The 16,712-nt window shown below is 48.9% G+C and overlaps 1 protein-coding gene and 1 long non-coding RNA gene across 2 annotated transcripts in view; both read left to right on the top strand.

Moving 5' to 3' along the window:
* LOC144125457 (uncharacterized) overlaps nucleotides 1-3,669 on the top strand; it is a 16,459-nt gene extending 12,790 nt beyond the window's left edge. The window contains exon 2 of the long non-coding RNA XR_013313384.1: nucleotides 3,533-3,669. This is a non-coding gene — a long non-coding RNA (uncharacterized LOC144125457). The remainder of the gene's footprint in view (nucleotides 1-3,532) is intronic.
* On the top strand, nucleotides 3,587-16,712 carry LOC144125456 (phospholipid scramblase 1-like). The gene is given in 8 exon segments (XM_077658834.1): nucleotides 3,587-3,617; nucleotides 3,620-3,691; nucleotides 7,580-7,613; nucleotides 7,615-7,649; nucleotides 8,632-8,771; nucleotides 13,203-13,370; nucleotides 14,974-15,135; nucleotides 16,530-16,712. Coding segments are annotated over 8 exon segments (687 nt in total). The 5' UTR covers nucleotides 3,587-3,601; the 3' UTR covers nucleotides 16,590-16,712.

Here is a 16,712-nt window from a genome sequence, read left to right as displayed (position 1 = left end):
AATTTTTCGTGCCCTCAGAAACATAGAACTATCTTCTTTTTTTTCAATGACGAAAAGTGTAACGCGTGCACTGTTCTGCCAGATGGCTTTCCCCGCAAAGTATGCCCATATTGTCAGATCATATCTCGGCAATGTTGTATTCCTTTTCTTAAACGGCGTCGAGTAAGTGTAGCATGGAAATTACCTGATCAGGAATCATCGGGGTGTCACTAACAGACCCGAAGGACCACGCATGAACAGAAATGCGCAACTTGATACTGCTCTGCCCAAGCAGCGATGCTCAGGAAAACAGGCTCTACGCTTGGCATGGCGCGCCGCGGCGCTGACATCCGAGCTAGTTAGCGGACCCACGTCGGAGCGCTACACACGCCGCGTGTCTGTGCGCATCCAGCCGTTCAAGCGGTCGTCACGCAGTCGCGCGCCGAGTTGCGCTGCCTCAGCGAGTGGCCCTCTTCGGATCTGTCACGCGTACGGCCGCTTGTGACAGTTGCAGAGGTGAGGCACCTTGATGCATTTCGGCAGACACCGTTGAACCCTTTACGCTTACTGGTCGGTTGGTTGGGCGTTGTGACGTGTTGAAAGTGACAGGACGGTAACCCGAGGGACCAGAAGCCGCGTTTACACGAATGCGACAGTGGCGCATCGCGATTCCTAGCGTTATCTCGCGGCTCCGACGCGCTACTGTTCACATGTACCGCATCAAGTCTGGCAGGACGGCGACTCCTCGCCCATTGCACGGGACAGAGGGGCCCAGGCACCGCCATCTTGAGCGAAGTCAGCTTTGTTATCCGTCGGGGGGGGGGGGGGGGGGGGGGTATTGTATGGCCACCAAAGGAAGGAGCAGGGGCACCTCCCAGCCTGTTTCCATTTAGTGCAGAAATCGACTCCGCATTCTCAATCTACCCCTGTCTGGCGCATGGATCCGACGCGCTTTCCTAGCGAATTATCACCGTTTACATGAATGCGATGCTCTAAAAATTGATGCGATTCGCTGCAATCGCATTCATGTAAACGCGGCCAGAGACAAGAGGGAATACAGCTCTTCGTGCGTGTTGCTTTCTTGCCAACGGTCCTTCGTGTTGTAGCGCTGGACAGATTCCTCTTAGCTTGGGACATATTAGCCTCGACACCGGAAATGTGGCTCTGCTTATATAGCCTCACATCGCTTAACCTGCGACGCGTTTTGCCTCGCGCTGCCTGAAAGTTAGGCTCGTGCCTCGATATCCTTCGTGTTCTGTGAGCGCGAGGCGTGTGAATCTACCGCCCGCTTCAGCGTTGAGTAGTCCCACTCGCTCTCCGTCGCCCCCACCCCACTTTTCCAGAAAATCATAAAACAGGCCTAATAAGTTATTATGAACCCTCATACAGAAACGTAAACATCAGCATCAATCGAAAAGCGAACAAGACAAAGCGGAAACAGCATAACGAGAAGATCATAGTTGAGGGAGACTGAATACCACACAGGCTTGTATGCTTACGCGGACGAAGGAATCAAATTCACTTCGGGCTCTCTCTTTGAAGGTGTTAAGACCGGTCGGTGGAAGTGTTAACAAAACCAGTCTGCAGTTACTCTCCAGCGGCTAGTATTTTTTACGTGCATTTCAGTTGTCCTGCTTTATTTGACGCTGATGGTGCATGTATACGATTCTAACGATGGTTCACGAAAACGTTAATATTTCATAGGCCCACGGACATTTTAGTAAAAGAAAACAACATCTATTACCTTTCTCCTCACTGAGCAGATGCAGTCATTATATACTTTACAATTAGCCTTGTCATCTCCTACAAGCGGCGGCCAAGCTGATCTAGGCGCGCTATATCTATCATTATTCGGCTTACGAACGCTCAGAAGTACTTCTTTTTACTTGATATACTACAGTAATCAACCAGCAATACTGGCTAAGGTCGCCAGAGGACAGAAATCATCCATGCAGTAATGAAATGTGCTCGACGGTATAGGAACTTTACGCGGGATGACCTGTCAGAAATTAGCCGGTTAGAAATGACTGTGTAAAGACTTTGAGACGTAGGAACTTACGACAAGGTTAATATTTTGAACACTATAGGAGTACGCTTCCTTATATGACTGTGCAGGCCAGTGACGCCGTTGCATTTTGGTGTGTATACAAAAGATGCATGCTAGCCTTTCTGGGCCACACAGCTGGAGCCTGAGGCGCGGTAACAGAGGAAATTGTAATTGTATCACTAACAACGCAGGTAGGTGCACTATACTATGTTTAGTAGGTCATGAGATACATTGTCTGAAAAGAGGTTCTATTTAATCGACAATGAATGATGCTACTGATGTATTGCACCATGTATTATACCATGTATTGTGAGGCATGGCTTCATAGTCACCTAAAGTGGATCTTACTCCTTTATTCTCGCAAGCATACAAAAAAAGCGAGTGTAGGTTAAGCTACAATCACTAGTTTTCATTACAAGCCCCATTACAAATCATTAGTTATCTAGCGTGGTTTTGCATGTTTACTTCACCTAGCGTGCCTCTAGCTTCCTGTACAGAAAACGTTATTGAACACCTATATCTCGTGCAAATAACAGTCGCCATTTTTTTTTCTCTTTGCCCAGCACAACCTTCCAAAACGGCGCGAAAGGAAAACGGAAGTACTCCGTGGGCTAACGTGGAGCTGTTTTTGCTTCGAAGAAGTTTAACTCGTAGCTCAATGCATTGCTCAGGGGAGTGCAATGCTTGCAGGCTTCACAGCTGCCACTTCGCAAGCAGATAAAGCGAGACCGATTGCATTGTCTCCCTTATCTTCGCGTGTACGCATCAAAGAGCTTCGCTGCGACAGCACACGAGCTTGCAAACGAAACAAGTACCGTTCCGCGGCTCACATACAATAAAGACTCGTCACCCCGCAGGCCTTTCCACGGGATACCTCACCACGTGTAAACATGGTGCACGCTCGACTGTTCTCAGCCGGCTTCAGTATATTAGCATGAACCGAAAAACACCGACAGCTTTCTGCGGCGGGTTTGCAGTCGTTCCAATAGCGCGTGCGCCCCCGCACTGCTACGCATACAAACGGATATAGAAAGGATGCACAGCGGATTAGAGAACAAGTTAGAGATAAATGCACCATAGCTGAAATCGAAATTTGATTTGGATGGGCGGAATATGTAAAGCGAGAGGAGATAGTGAACGATAGATTAGGTAGGTGAGTGGATTAGAAGCAAAAGAAAGCGCTGAAAAGAGGGAACAAAGATCGAGTATGGCGAGGAGGAAATGCCAAGGAATTCGCGGGAATAAAGTAGGCACAACTATCACGCAACAAGTGCTATTGGAGATAGTGGGCAAGACCGTTGCCCTGTAAAAGACATAACCGAGACTGTAATGGTAGACGTAGATAAAGGAAATACGGATAGCTAGCAGCCGCGGGACCAGCCTTAGAAAAGAGCACATGCATTTAGCCATCGCAGCTATACCGTTAAGTGCAGACTTCTGGCACTCGCAATCGGTATCATACAAATTCTTATCTTTTCCTTCTCTTTTTTCTGTGCTCGCCTGCAGAGCCTTGACCCGGACGGTTTTTTTCGAAGGCACCGGCACCGCCTGCTCGGCAAGACCACCGCCGCCACCATGATGAACCCAGCGCACATCCGCCCGGTCTCGAGTACCTGGGCATGATCGACCAGATCATCATCAAGCAAAAAGTGCAGCTACTCGAAGGTAATGCTGGGAAGGGGCGAAGGAGTCCGCGGTGTTCTTGCGAACTCATGATCTCATCCAGACAACGGGAATCACGCATTATAGTGTGAAGGGGTAGATGGATAGAAGGCGTATGGGTGCGTTGTTTCTATGCCGAAACGTACAGACTGGGGTCAAAAGTATCTTATTATAAACCAAAAACGTAGCATATGGACGGGACGAAGAAGGGCGAAGACAGGACGGTTGCTTCGCCCTTCGCCCGTCTTCTTCCCTTCCATATGCTACGTTTTTGTTTATAATATGTCTGACCAACTGACCCCTCAGTATACTCTGTCAAAAGTATCTGACCCAAACCCCTCTAATTTCCCTTAACCGTGCCGCGCAGCATGCGGACGCTACCTGACGATGCAGCGCGCACGGTTGGGGGGGGGGTCAGAGACTTTTGACCCCCGACTGTACGTTTAGCAATCGCGCGCGACCTCAGTGTAATGTCCGAAAATGGATGTGCGCCGATCTACCATAACCAGAATTGCTTGTGCACAGAGGAACATTTGTTTCATTTCACACCAGCGTCTTTGGTGCTAGGAACTCTATCTGAAAGCAGTCCTGCTTCGCTGATCACTATTTGCAGTGCTTCAGCATTTATTCAACCGTTTACTGAAAAAGGGCACGAAAAGCGATATTAAGCGAAAAAGTGCGAACGTCTTCGTCTAGCCAAGCAAATGAAAGTTCGCTTTTCTTTCTCTCTGTCCTTGGAAGAGATGATTAATTGATTAGATTGATTGATTGAAGGTTTGCTGAAGAAGAGCAGCGTGCACGGTTTGTCTTTTTGAAGAAGGGGAAGAGAATAAATGGATTATTTAATACTGAGAATTTCAGGGCGGCAATTAATTTAAAATCTGAGTGAGAGTTTTGCTGCATATTCGTGTTCTCGTGCGCTCAAACAACTTCCTTATCACAGATATATGAAAATATTTCTGTATTATATCCAAGGCTGTCATAGAGAGGGAAAAGCAACTATCTTTTCTGGCTTTGCTGTGCTCCCCATGTAACCTTAGCGCAGTTCCCCATCATGCGCCATCAGGTAGCGGACGCGAATTATTTTTCTAACAGATCTCCTGCTTTACGATAGAAAAAAAAAGGATTACACTCAAACGGGCAACTTAGAGCCGCTTTCGAGAGGAACTATACGCCGGAACCATGCAGGCCGAAACAGATAAGTCGCTAATAAAGAGCACCTGTGTTAGAGATAAAAGCGAATAACACAAAGAACGCGCTCAAGCTGCTGAGGTTTCTTCCGTACTAAGCGCCGCCGCGGTGGCTCAGTGGTTATGGCGTTCGGCTGCTGACCCGAAAGACGCGGGTTCGATACCGGTGGTGGCGGTGGAATTTCGATGGAGGCGAAATTCTAGAGGCCCGTGTACTGTGCGATGTCAGAGCACGTTGAAGAACCGCAGGTTGTTGAAATTTCCGGGGCCCTTCACTACGGCGTCCCTTGAAGGCTGAGTCGCTTTGAGACGTTAGACTCCCATAAATCATAAAATCCTGCGTACTAAGCAGGTCTGAACGCGAAAGTCGATAGAGGTATACATGTAGCTAGAGCTGGAACTGTCGTTTGAGACGCTGAAGGCACAACAGAGGAGGAGGAGGAGGAAACAACTTTGTTAAGTCGCCTGCAGAACGACACCACGACTAAATGGCGCCGTGACGCGGGCCCTGACGTCTTCTCAGCGGGTGGTCTCTATTCAACTCCAGCGCGTGTTACTCCCGCGGTCGGTCGCCCTGAGGGGCAACGTTCCGTCGGTTTCGCTCGGCCTTTGTCTTTAAAGAGCCGCCGAGACCTGCTGGACGTATTCTCGCTTAATTTATCCAAGATTGAATCATTATCAGCAGAGAGGCCAGGTTTCACAAATTCTGCGGACCGAAGTCGCGTTTATTTTCTTTGGACGCTCTCGGCACGTGTGACAGCGTCGCGTAGCCGTTTGGCCACGTGTCATAGAATGTAATAAAATCGTGCATATATTGCTGTAATTCAAGCAGGTACCAACAGCAGAGAGATACTACGGTCAGCCCTTTACCCCGCCGATATCCCTCTGAGATACATGCGCAAATAGCAACTTAAATTGGTAGCGGTCGTGCTTACATCCACATGCACGAAATGTGTTAAACGGAAACAATAGCAAGCTCAGTGCACGGATGTCTAAGACGTACTGGGGATTGAAAACACGCGCTTCGCCTGGACAACCTTCGATCTGCAGCTGGCCGATCCGGTTATCGCTTGCACATCACTGCACCATTCAGTGAAATCAATAAATAAACATTCTGATGCATAAAATTATCATAGCTGGTAGCGTACGCAAAAAACGGCAACAAACGACATCCCAGCGCAGAAATGTGCTTGTCAGTACCGGTTTTCAATCCACACCGTACCTGGTCGACTACCCTCGCATATGTGTGTAACAATGTGTAACAGTGCGTAACAGTGTGTGTCAGATAACCGTACAACGGCATGGGAAAATGTGAGTAGTGATGCACAGCACACACCCACATACGTCAGGTGATAGAGCGCATCAGCGACGGAAGCGAAGAACACGTAAACACGCATTCTACGCGCCGCTGGCGCGACCCGACCGCAGTCCAACGTGCCGCGCGCGCTGAGAGATGGCGACAGCATGGTGTCGAGAGTAGGAACGCTCCCGCAGCCTGCGCGCGAGGGGAAAAGAATCTGGTCTGTAGCGGAAACTGCGGCATCTGTATATACGTCACTGAACGGATCCACCGGAATGGGAGGGAGTGCAGGCCACTGAGGCGGAAATCGTAAGCGGAACTATATTTCCGGTGCCAATGCGCATGTCAGGAACATCTTGACACATGTTGCGTCGCATCTTTCGCTCACGCAAACCGTAGAGCCGCTAGCGTCTACAGAACGGAAGGCCACGGAGGCGCGGCAGCGACGTTTTACTAACCGACGCCGTGAAATCGCTGTTATATAAACATAACCAAATGATAGTGTTTTTCTCGACATTCTTTGTTATTTATGTTAAGCCTTTTTATAGACCGAGAACTAGCTCCGCGTCATTAGTTCCCACGATCGCGCCCGCGCGCTTTTAACTTCGTGTTTTATTTATTTTTTTCCACTCACGGAAGTAATTAGTACTCTCGAAAGGCTGGGCGGCCTTGTTGGCACTAAATGCGGCGCCAGCGAAGAACTGACCTTCACGACTTGTTGACTAGATTTGCAAGGGTACTTTAACATTTTGTTTTTTCTTAAGCTATAGATTAGTTACCGACGCATCAGAAGACAGAACGAAAATATAGCTATGCGGTCTCCCGCCTCGGTGGCTGCATTTCGATGGAGGCGAAATACGGAATACGCCCGTGTGATGTGCGATGTCAGTGCACTTTAAAGGATTCCATTAATAATAATAATTGGTTTTTGGGGAAAGGAGATGGCGCAGTATCTGTCTCATATATCGTTGGACACCTGAACCGCGCCGTATGGGAAGGGATAAGGGAGGGAGTGAAAGAAGAAAGGAAGAAATAGGTGCCGTAGTGGAGGGCTCCGGAATAATTTCGACCACCTGGGGATCTTTAACGTGCACTGACATCGCACAGCACACGGGCGCCTTAGCGTTTTTCCTCCATAAAAACGCAGCCGCCGCTTAAAGGATTCTAAGTTGACGAAATTAATATGCAACCCTCCACTACGGCGCCTCTTCCTCTCCTGCTTCTTTCGCTCCCTCTTTTTTATTCCTTCCTTCACGGCGTGGTTAGGCTGTTTAATTTGTTGGTGGCAGTTACGTCATCTTTCCTTCTCTAATAACCATTACTCTTATTATTATTACGCAGGTTGTGAACAATTGAAAGCGTCGCTGTTCGTAACTATCATTATTATTCCTTTTTTTTCAGTGTTTACCGGCTTCGAAACAGCGAACAAGTACGCCCAGCATGGGCCAGGACGTGTTTTACGCCGTTGAAGGTAAGCGCCATCAACCGCAGTGCCCGTGACACGCATGCGCAGCGAAACGAATAGACGCACATCAATTTCCGCACACATAGATGCATTTTCGTATCACTTAATCGCGGAGCGCATACGAATAGAAAATCGGTTGAGAATAATTTTGCTTGAACATAAGCGTTTGAGAGACTTCTAGGACGTCGTCTGTTGGCTAAAGTATTAACGTAACATCTCGATCTACGCTCTAAGTAGTTGCTTACACTATAGCCGAAGATAGCCTTAGTCGTGCAGTCGTCTTATTACGGTGATGATGATCATCATGGCGACGACGTTGATGATGTTGAAGAAAATCGGGCACCGAATCAATGTTCAAAGTAACCATTTAGAAATTGCCAGTGTCTGGATCGCTGCTCATGGCTTCGTCGGTCGTGACAGCCCGTCGTACAACAGCAAAAGTGTCGACTTGTCAGACACCGTTTTAACATGATTGCAAGATTCCAGAACTCGGCTCCTGATTTCCTGACGCCTGCTGTGTACCTTCCATTTCAGAGCCACAAATTCACGACAATATACAGACAGCACAAGTCGCCCAGAAATTCGTTTTATTTCTGTGACAGAAAGTAATCACCAGCAATGCCACTGACCAAACCTTTATGTATGCTTATACTAGTTAATAACGCACGCAAGAGCGCACAATGCAATTAAATGGACGTTTTCAGTTACTCCGGCGATACATATGAATAAAAAGACATTTACCGATCCTCAAAATCGGCAGTGAAGTAATAAACAGCATCAATTCTGTCATCACTTCACAATCGCATAACAGCGGCGAAAAGAAACGGCTGAGTTAGTCAGTGTCGCTTCTTTTCAGAAAGGATCGAGAAGACAGCTGTGCGCAAAAGATGAAATTACGGTAGACAACGGGAAAGTGCGTTTTGAAAGTAAGGCAGCAAAACTGCGCAGCCATATATTGAAACGCACGTGGCGGTATACATCTGCGCAGACACCGACTGCTGCACCAGGAACTGCTGTGGTCCCATCCGGCCCTTCGGCATAAAGGTGTTGGACAACTTCAAGCGCGAGGTCATGTACGTGGACCGACCCCTGAGGTGCGACAGCTGCTGGTTCCCCTGCTGCTTACAGGTCTGCGCTCACTTTCTTGTCCGCCACCCGCTGCGCGGCGCGCGAATCGCTTGCGATGCAGTAATTGAGAGCCACGTGACCTATTGATGTCCGCGGGGCTAAAACACGTAATGTTGATTACTCCGTAATTAAGTGTGACAAGCACAGTTTTTCTGTTCCCTAACTAGTTTTCTTCTTGACATATAATACCCCAAATTACTCTCGGATTAAATTTAGAGGAGAAATAACAAGAAAATTCGCGACTCAGTGGAGCCCTGGACTAGGGGCCCAACCCTGCTTTGAAGGTCAAGAGTCTGCAGCGATGCAGACGAGACCAAACGCTAAACACTTAATGGACCAAATAAAGTTTTTTTCTCTCTCTCTCTCCCGCTCACATTGCTCACGGACTGTACGTCGCACCACCGGCAAATTCGCCTGTTTACAGGTCGTTCCTAGCACCAAAGACCGCGGGTGTTAAGTGAAATGAAACAAATGTTCCTCTGTGCACAAGCCATTCTGGTTATGGTAGATCGGCGCACATCCATTTTCAGAACAAAGGGTTGGGCGAAAATTCTTCCACTGCTGCGCTCTACTGGACTGCGCCAACTCAAAGCACTTGAGAGGATCAAACAATTGTTTCCAACCACTGGCAATCGCTCATGGCGCCGCCACCGACCAACACCATCACGATTATAACCATGCGCACGCACCCCAGATGGCATTCAGACATTTCCTCCAAGTCTCGATCCCTAAAACGGCAGCCCCGCATACTCGGTATCCGCGCACCATCAAGCATGAACACCTCATAACTGCCACGTGGGGATCTGGGTACGAGGGTATACCCAGCAATGAGCGCGTTCATGTGTACGCCCGAAGAAATCTCCGTGCTGGCACCGACGGAAGCTCCTCCGACTCATAAGAGCGATGGCGGATGGCGGACTCCGCGGCTACCACGTCATCACCACATGCTACTGAGAACACAGACGCCGCTACCCACCGCACCACCATTCCCTATAGATACAAGGAAAGCGTGATCCGGAGAATGCTTCAGGCCAATTCACCGAATATATCCCACCTTAGATCCATCCTACTACACCCCTTGGCAAGCCCCTACTGTCTACCTATAACACCACAACATGTGGGCCTGCCAGCAGCCGCGCGCAGTGACCCATATATCTCTTCTCCACCCCGCTCTTCCTGGGCGGACGCTCTGCTAGCCGTTAACAGAACCGACCAGCAGGAGCTGATCGGCCGAGCCAAGCGAGAAGCGAGGGCCAGAGGGCTCCTGGAACGTTAAGGGCCCTGCCGGTGTGGCTAAATGAGTTTCAAACATTGTCCTTTCAGTAAAGTTTGTTCCTCCTCTTCATCAAGTCACTTTGGAGCTCTCGAACTGGTCGGAATGCTGTACGTTTGTTATTACTTGAAAAATTTAACCCTTTTATAAAAATAACTGATAGCACGGTGAGAAAAAACACTTCTTTTTGCAAAGGGCTTAGAATGATGTACAACCTTTGTCCGTAAAATTTCGATGCTGATTTTTCTTTAGAAATGGTTGAATAATAATAATAATTGGTTTTGGAAGAAAGGAAATGGCGCAGTATCTGTCTCATATATCGTTGGACACCTGAACCGCGCCGTAAGGGAAGGGATAAAGGAAGGGAGTGAAAGAAAGGAAGAAGAGGTGTCGTAGTGGAGGGCTCCGGAATAATTTCGACCACCTGGGGATTTTTAACGTGCACTGACATCGCACAACACACGGGCGCCTTAACGTTTTTCCTCCATAACAAATATTGCGCGAATGTGTAGCGCCATCTTTTCGGACTAACCTGAGCTTTTAACGTTAATTACTGTGGCAGCCGTTAGATGGAACTACATGAAGAAAAATACGTTGTCACTAGCCGTTTGTGCATTCTACTGCGAGTGAAGTGAATGTGGAGATATGGAGGTTCACCTCGAACAGCGTGTAAAGATAAGATTCTGTGTGAAACATGGCAAGACAGCCACACAGGCGTATAAGCTCCTTCGTGACGCTTACGGCAAAGAGACTATCGCGACGCGAGTTTTCGAGTGGCACAAGAGGTTCGTTTCGGGAAAACGTCGGTGGAAGACGACACAAGGTAGGGGCGCCCTTCAACCTCACAGAATGAAAACAACGTGGCTCGGATCAGGGAAATCATACAGCAAGACCGTGCAATTACCCTTCAAACCTCACAGAATGAAAACAACGTGGCTCGGATCAGGGAAATCGTACAGCAAGACCGCACAATTACAGTCCGCATGCTATCAGATGCTCTCAACATTAGTAAGACTACATGACACCAAATTTTGCGTGAGAACTTGGGGAAACGAAAGCTGAATGCCAGACTTGTGCCGCACTCCTCACAAAGGACCAGAAGGACACGCGGACATCAGTGAGCGCTGATTTTCTCTCCGAGGTAGAGAAGGATGCGGCATTCGTCGACGGCATCATTGCAGAAGACGAAACACGGTGTTTTCAATACGATCCTCAAACAAAGAGGCGGAGTGCCGAGTGGCGGTCCACAAGCTCTCCGGCGTCGAGAAAGGTGCGGCGACAGAAGACCAAAGCAAAGACGATGCTGATAGCTTGTTTCGATGCCAAAGGTGTCATACATCACGAGTTCGTCCCACAAGGGCAAACGGGGAATTGGGAGTTTTATATCCGCGTGCTCCAACACATGCGTGATGCACTTCGACGCCGCACCCTGACTTAAGAGACTTATGGGCATCTGGACAATACAGCCTTCTCCACGATAACGCAAGGCCACACACTGCTCTGAGCGTGACAAAATTCCCGCCAAGCACAGCATTACTGTACTTCCCCATCCGCCAAACTCGCCTGACCTCTCCCCGTGCGATTTTTACTGTTTCCTTGTGTGAACAGAGCCCTAAAAGGTCGCTAGATTGGGAGCGTGGAAGCCATTCAAGACGCCACGACAAAGGAGCTGACAGCCCTGCCAAAAGGAGTTTTTCGAACTGTTTCCAAGACCTCAAGAAGCGTTGGAAGCTGTGTATAGACTGCAAGGAAGACTACTTCGAAGGGGTGCTGCACAAATGATTTCAATGTTAAACGCATTTTTTTTTAACGGACTCAGTCTCGGAACTTTACGGACAAAAGTTGTACCTATGAATTGAAGCTATATAAACGGGTCAACAAGATCTATGAGAATAAAGCCTAACCATACATCTAAAAGCTAGGTTACAGAATAGCAGGGAGCACCACGAGTGAGCATAGAATTTTGTGAATGTGTTGCCTTTAGCGTCAATTCTGAAAAACTACTGAAAGATTAGAGGTCCGCGACGTGCGTCCTGAAACTGAGTTGCGTACCTCGAGCAGGGCAGTGCACAACACACCTTTCAGTGCGAGGCTGCATGCGTAAACTGCAGGAAAACAAACACTTTTCGAGGTTTCCGTGCTCCCAAACCTTCTGCGACAACCCGTATGTTCTACTAAAACTCGCCAATACTCGATCGTTCCTCAGTTCACTGCTTATCGAAATCGATCCCATACTCGATTCGGCTTGGCATCTGAAGCCATGCGTCTGAAAAGGTCATATATTAACCTAAACTTTCGGTCCGCACTAAACTCTCATGGTGCAAAGTGTATGCTTTGCTTGAAACAAAAGGTTCCGAATACAGCTTCTGGTGAACAGCTAACACTTTCGAATGGCTGTGAGGACTAATTACGGCAGCTAAATTCACCCCGCTATAACTCTAGCTTATTCTTCGTCAGTCCTGAGTGGGTTCGTGCACGCGTATGCGACCGCTGTTGCAAATGGGTTGCAAGCCCCAAGGGTAGCGTTGGCCTGGCGCCTGGGGCACAGCTGGAAACATCCGAAGGTCCTGGCAAAGGATGAGTCGACTGCCAACAGAACAACTTGTTTATTCTGGCATCGCAAAAGAGCAGCCGGTCAGGGCGACCACGTTACTCGAAGGAAGAAATCGAAGTCTCTCTTTGGCGTCCGGGGCAGCTGCTTTTATACCCACGGAGTCGAGGGCAAGAAGGAACGGCTCGGGATGAGTCGCACTAGACGGCGACGCACGGACATGTTGAGACGTGAAGTGACGCGTCCGCCGGGCCGGCGCCGGTCAGACCTCCTCGCCTCCCAGTTGGGGAGCTCCTCTCCCCGGCTGCCGCGCTTAGACAAGCGTGGGCACCAACATGCACACACACACACACGCACACACGACGACACGTGGCATTGAAACCTGCCTGGACGCGCTTGGCGGGCGGCGTTACGGCAGCACTGAACGGGCCCAAAATGACCGCCACTTTGAACGAAGCCCCGGCATCCGTTGCATCCGCGCCGGCTATACCGCGCGTCGTAGGCGAAACGTAACACCGCGCGTACAGAGCACTCGCCAAGACTTTTCTGCGGCGTTCTCCGTTTCGGGCCGCTTTGCGTTAAATTATTCCTTGTCTTTCCCGCGCAGACCTTGGAGGTGATGGCTCCTCCGGGTACGCCCATCGGTTACGTGGTCCAGGAGTGGAGCATCATCTATCCCAAATTCCGCATCGAGAACGCAATGCACGAGACGGTGCTACGCATCGAAGGACCCGCCTGCCGATGGAGCTGCTGCTGCAACGACGTCGTCTTCCATGTAAGCACTGTAGTTGCAAGTTATTCAATCACTGAGGCAATGAGATCCGTGCTACGGTTCCTGTTTCTCGCTAAAGCCGCGGAAAGCCAGCGCTTTGGTATATGCCACAGACGTGAACACTCGCCGCCGCTCAATATCAAAGTCACTGGGTCAGGGCCAGCAAGCGGCGATGCGGTCGGCAGAAGGCCTGCCAAAGTGAAATGCATAGTTTATCTCGCGGCCGGATGTACGGAAGTACGCATCAAATTGCTACAGGATGCAGCGATGACCGGCACTGTCGCCTTCCGGTTGTCACTTCCTCCCAATAATAAAATTTTCACTACCACCACCACTTCCTCCCAGCCCGTTGTCCCTCTGGCGGTGGGGACCGCGCACCGTTGTTTTTAGTTTTTATTAGCCCACTCTAATCTTTGTCATTTCCTCCCTCTTAGGCGCTGCGGCTGGGCACTGCTTATTCATTTTACCGCCCATCCTAACGAATGCCACTTCCTGCCGCAGGAGGAGGGTGAACTGCTTCGTCGTGCCGGCTTATCACACGATAAATTTATAAACACAAAAGCACCCCCACCCGGCACACGCACATAAGCGCGAGCTCTAACTTTCGGTTGCGGAAGTAACTGCGCCAAGCAACCAGAGTGAGCATCTCTTATATTCATGCGCTCAAATGCTTTACTCGCGGAAGTCCGTGTCATGGTGTCTCATTCTTTTCTCTGTGCAGACGTCACGAGATTGAATCTAGTAGCGGGAAAATTTTTAATTCAATTATCTCACGCATAAATGAGTCTCTTGCTGCCGGACAAACGTGAACATAACAAGAAATAGCCACGTAATAATAATAATAATAATAATAATAATAATAATAATAATAATAATAATAATAATAATTGGTTCTTGGGGAAAGGAAATGGCGCAGTATCTGTCTCATATATCGTTGGACACCTGAACCGCGCCGTAAGGGAAGGGATAAAGGAGGGAGTGAAAGAAGAAAGGAAGAAGAGGTGCCGTAGTGGAGGGCTCCGGAATAATTTCGACCACCTGGGGATCTTTAACGTGCACTGACATCGCACAGCACACGGGCGCCTTAGCGTTTTTCCTTCATAAAAACGCAGCCACCGCGGTCGGGTTCGAACCCGGGAACGTAATAAATTATTCCTGAGAACAATAATTGGATGCAGTGGTCCTAAGTGTCCATTTAAAGAACCCAAGGTGGTCAGAATAAATCCGAAGCCCTCCACAATGAAAACTGCCTATTTAATAAGGAGTAATTAGTCTACTCCCTTATTACAAATCTATTCCACCTTGACGGATTCCCTTAAACATTGGACAAGAACTGTTTCTCTCTTTCCTTTCGCACACTCCTGGATTCTTTCGCTCACGGCGAGGCTCGGGTGTTCACAGTGAGTGAGACACTACGCCTTTCTTTTCCTCGTAACCACTTATTATGTAAGTGAGAAGCCGGACCCATGCGCGTGTGAAACCTGCCTCTTTATTTGTTCTAACCCCCTTGACGGCGCACGGTTATTCGATAGCGGCTTAGGTCGCAGATTATTATTGTCACCACGATCGTCACACTAATGCTTTAAAAACATGCTCTCATTCGCAGGTCCTTTCCAAAGACGGCAAGACGCAGGTTGGCCGCATTTCCAAACAGTGGTCCGGTCTCTTGAAAGAGGCCTTCACGGACGCGGAGAATTTCGGCATCTCGTTCCCCATGGACATGGACACGAGCATCAAGGGAGTGCTCATCGGGGCAGCATTTCTCATTGTACGCGTTCCTCCCCCTTCTGCCTCTTTTCTTTATTTGTGCTTTTATATTTTGTGTAAGTTGTTATGGCGTCTGGGCAACGCGCGTGGGGAACACTGGACAGGCAGCACACAGCTGGCGATAGGCGGCGTGCGCTCACGGCAGATGGTGATGGGCGATGATAGCAAGCCGGGGTAACTGAGCTGCATTCAAGGCAGTCACGTGATCGGTTGCCACGGCTGCTGGCGTGCGGCCGCTCTCTGCTGGACCGGAGAAAACACCGCTGCGTAGTCGTGCTTTACCGGCCGACACAAGTCAGCCACGTGCCTGTTAGAAATACCGTGGTGATGCGTTCTACCTGAGGGGCGTGTTCTGTCGTTGAACTTACACATGGTTTTTACGGAAAGGAAACACACCAGTTCGAATAAACCGGAGCCTCGAATTTAGCGAGTTCGAATTAACGAGCTTTCCTTGTAATACATGGATTGCGATCACAAGCGAAAAACGGACAGGAAGAGAATAGGCTAGAACAGGTTGCCAGTTACCGCTGCAAGGGACGGAAACGCCCAAAAGGAACGTGCAGAGAGTTAACAAAAGGAAAGGAAAAAAGGCACACTGGGTGATCTGACTCTACAGAACAGTGATGGCAGTTTAAAAAAAAATAGAACGGAATGCTCGCACTGTTACGTTATTTTCACACAGCACCCTTTCGCTGCTCATTCTTTTCCTCAATAGGGGCGAAGGCTACTCCTAACCAGATTATAGCCATGTTGTTAATTCTCGTCTAACAGTGCTTTCCATAAAAACGCAGCCGCCGCGGTCGGGTTCGAACCCGGGAACTACTGATCCGGAGTTCCCGGGTTCGAACCCGACCGCGGCGGCTGCGTTTTTATGGAGGAAAAACGCTAAGGCGCCCGTGTGCTGTGCGATGTCAGTGCACGTTAAAGATCCCCAGGTGGTCGAAATTATTCCGGAGCCCTCCACTACGGACCTATTTGTTCCTCTCTTCTTTCACTCCCTCCTTTATCCCTTCCCTTACGGCGCGGTTCAGGTGTCCAACGATGTATGAGACAGATACTGCGCCATTTCCTTTCCACCAAAAACCAATTATTATTATTAGCTCGCAGCGGTTTGAGTTGGCAGCATACAGCCACGTTCACACACACCATACTAAGCTATACGAAAAATTGTCACGTTATTTTATGTGCGGCCGTCATTTCAATTGTTATCGTTAATATCTTAGTGGTGGTCACGGCCGCGTTATCAAATTATAATTAAGATTGTAACATCGTGCATAAAGTATCCACGTTTAGGTTACACTCAGAGATGGGTCCCTCTCTATACGTTTTTCTTTATTATTTTACCGGTTGTTTGGGGTAGGATGACATCATGGCATTCGGGTTCTTTCGTTGCAGGACTTCATGTTCTTCGAGAAACAGGCCAACGAAGAAAACGACTGCTGCGGAATGTTCTGAATGGAGCCACACAGGAGCGTTGAACCGGAGATCATGTTGCTTACGCCACTGTTTTCTTCAGTCGGCGCAAAACTGTTGTACGCGAATGGCGATGGATGGAGTATACTTGCTTTCTTTCTTGAA

The sequence above is a fragment of the Amblyomma americanum genome, chromosome 3 (assembly GCF_052857255.1).
Source record: "Amblyomma americanum isolate KBUSLIRL-KWMA chromosome 3, ASM5285725v1, whole genome shotgun sequence".
Lineage (NCBI taxonomy): Eukaryota > Metazoa > Arthropoda > Arachnida > Ixodida > Ixodidae > Amblyomma > Amblyomma americanum.
This window is presented reverse-complemented; position numbering and strand designations above follow the sequence as displayed.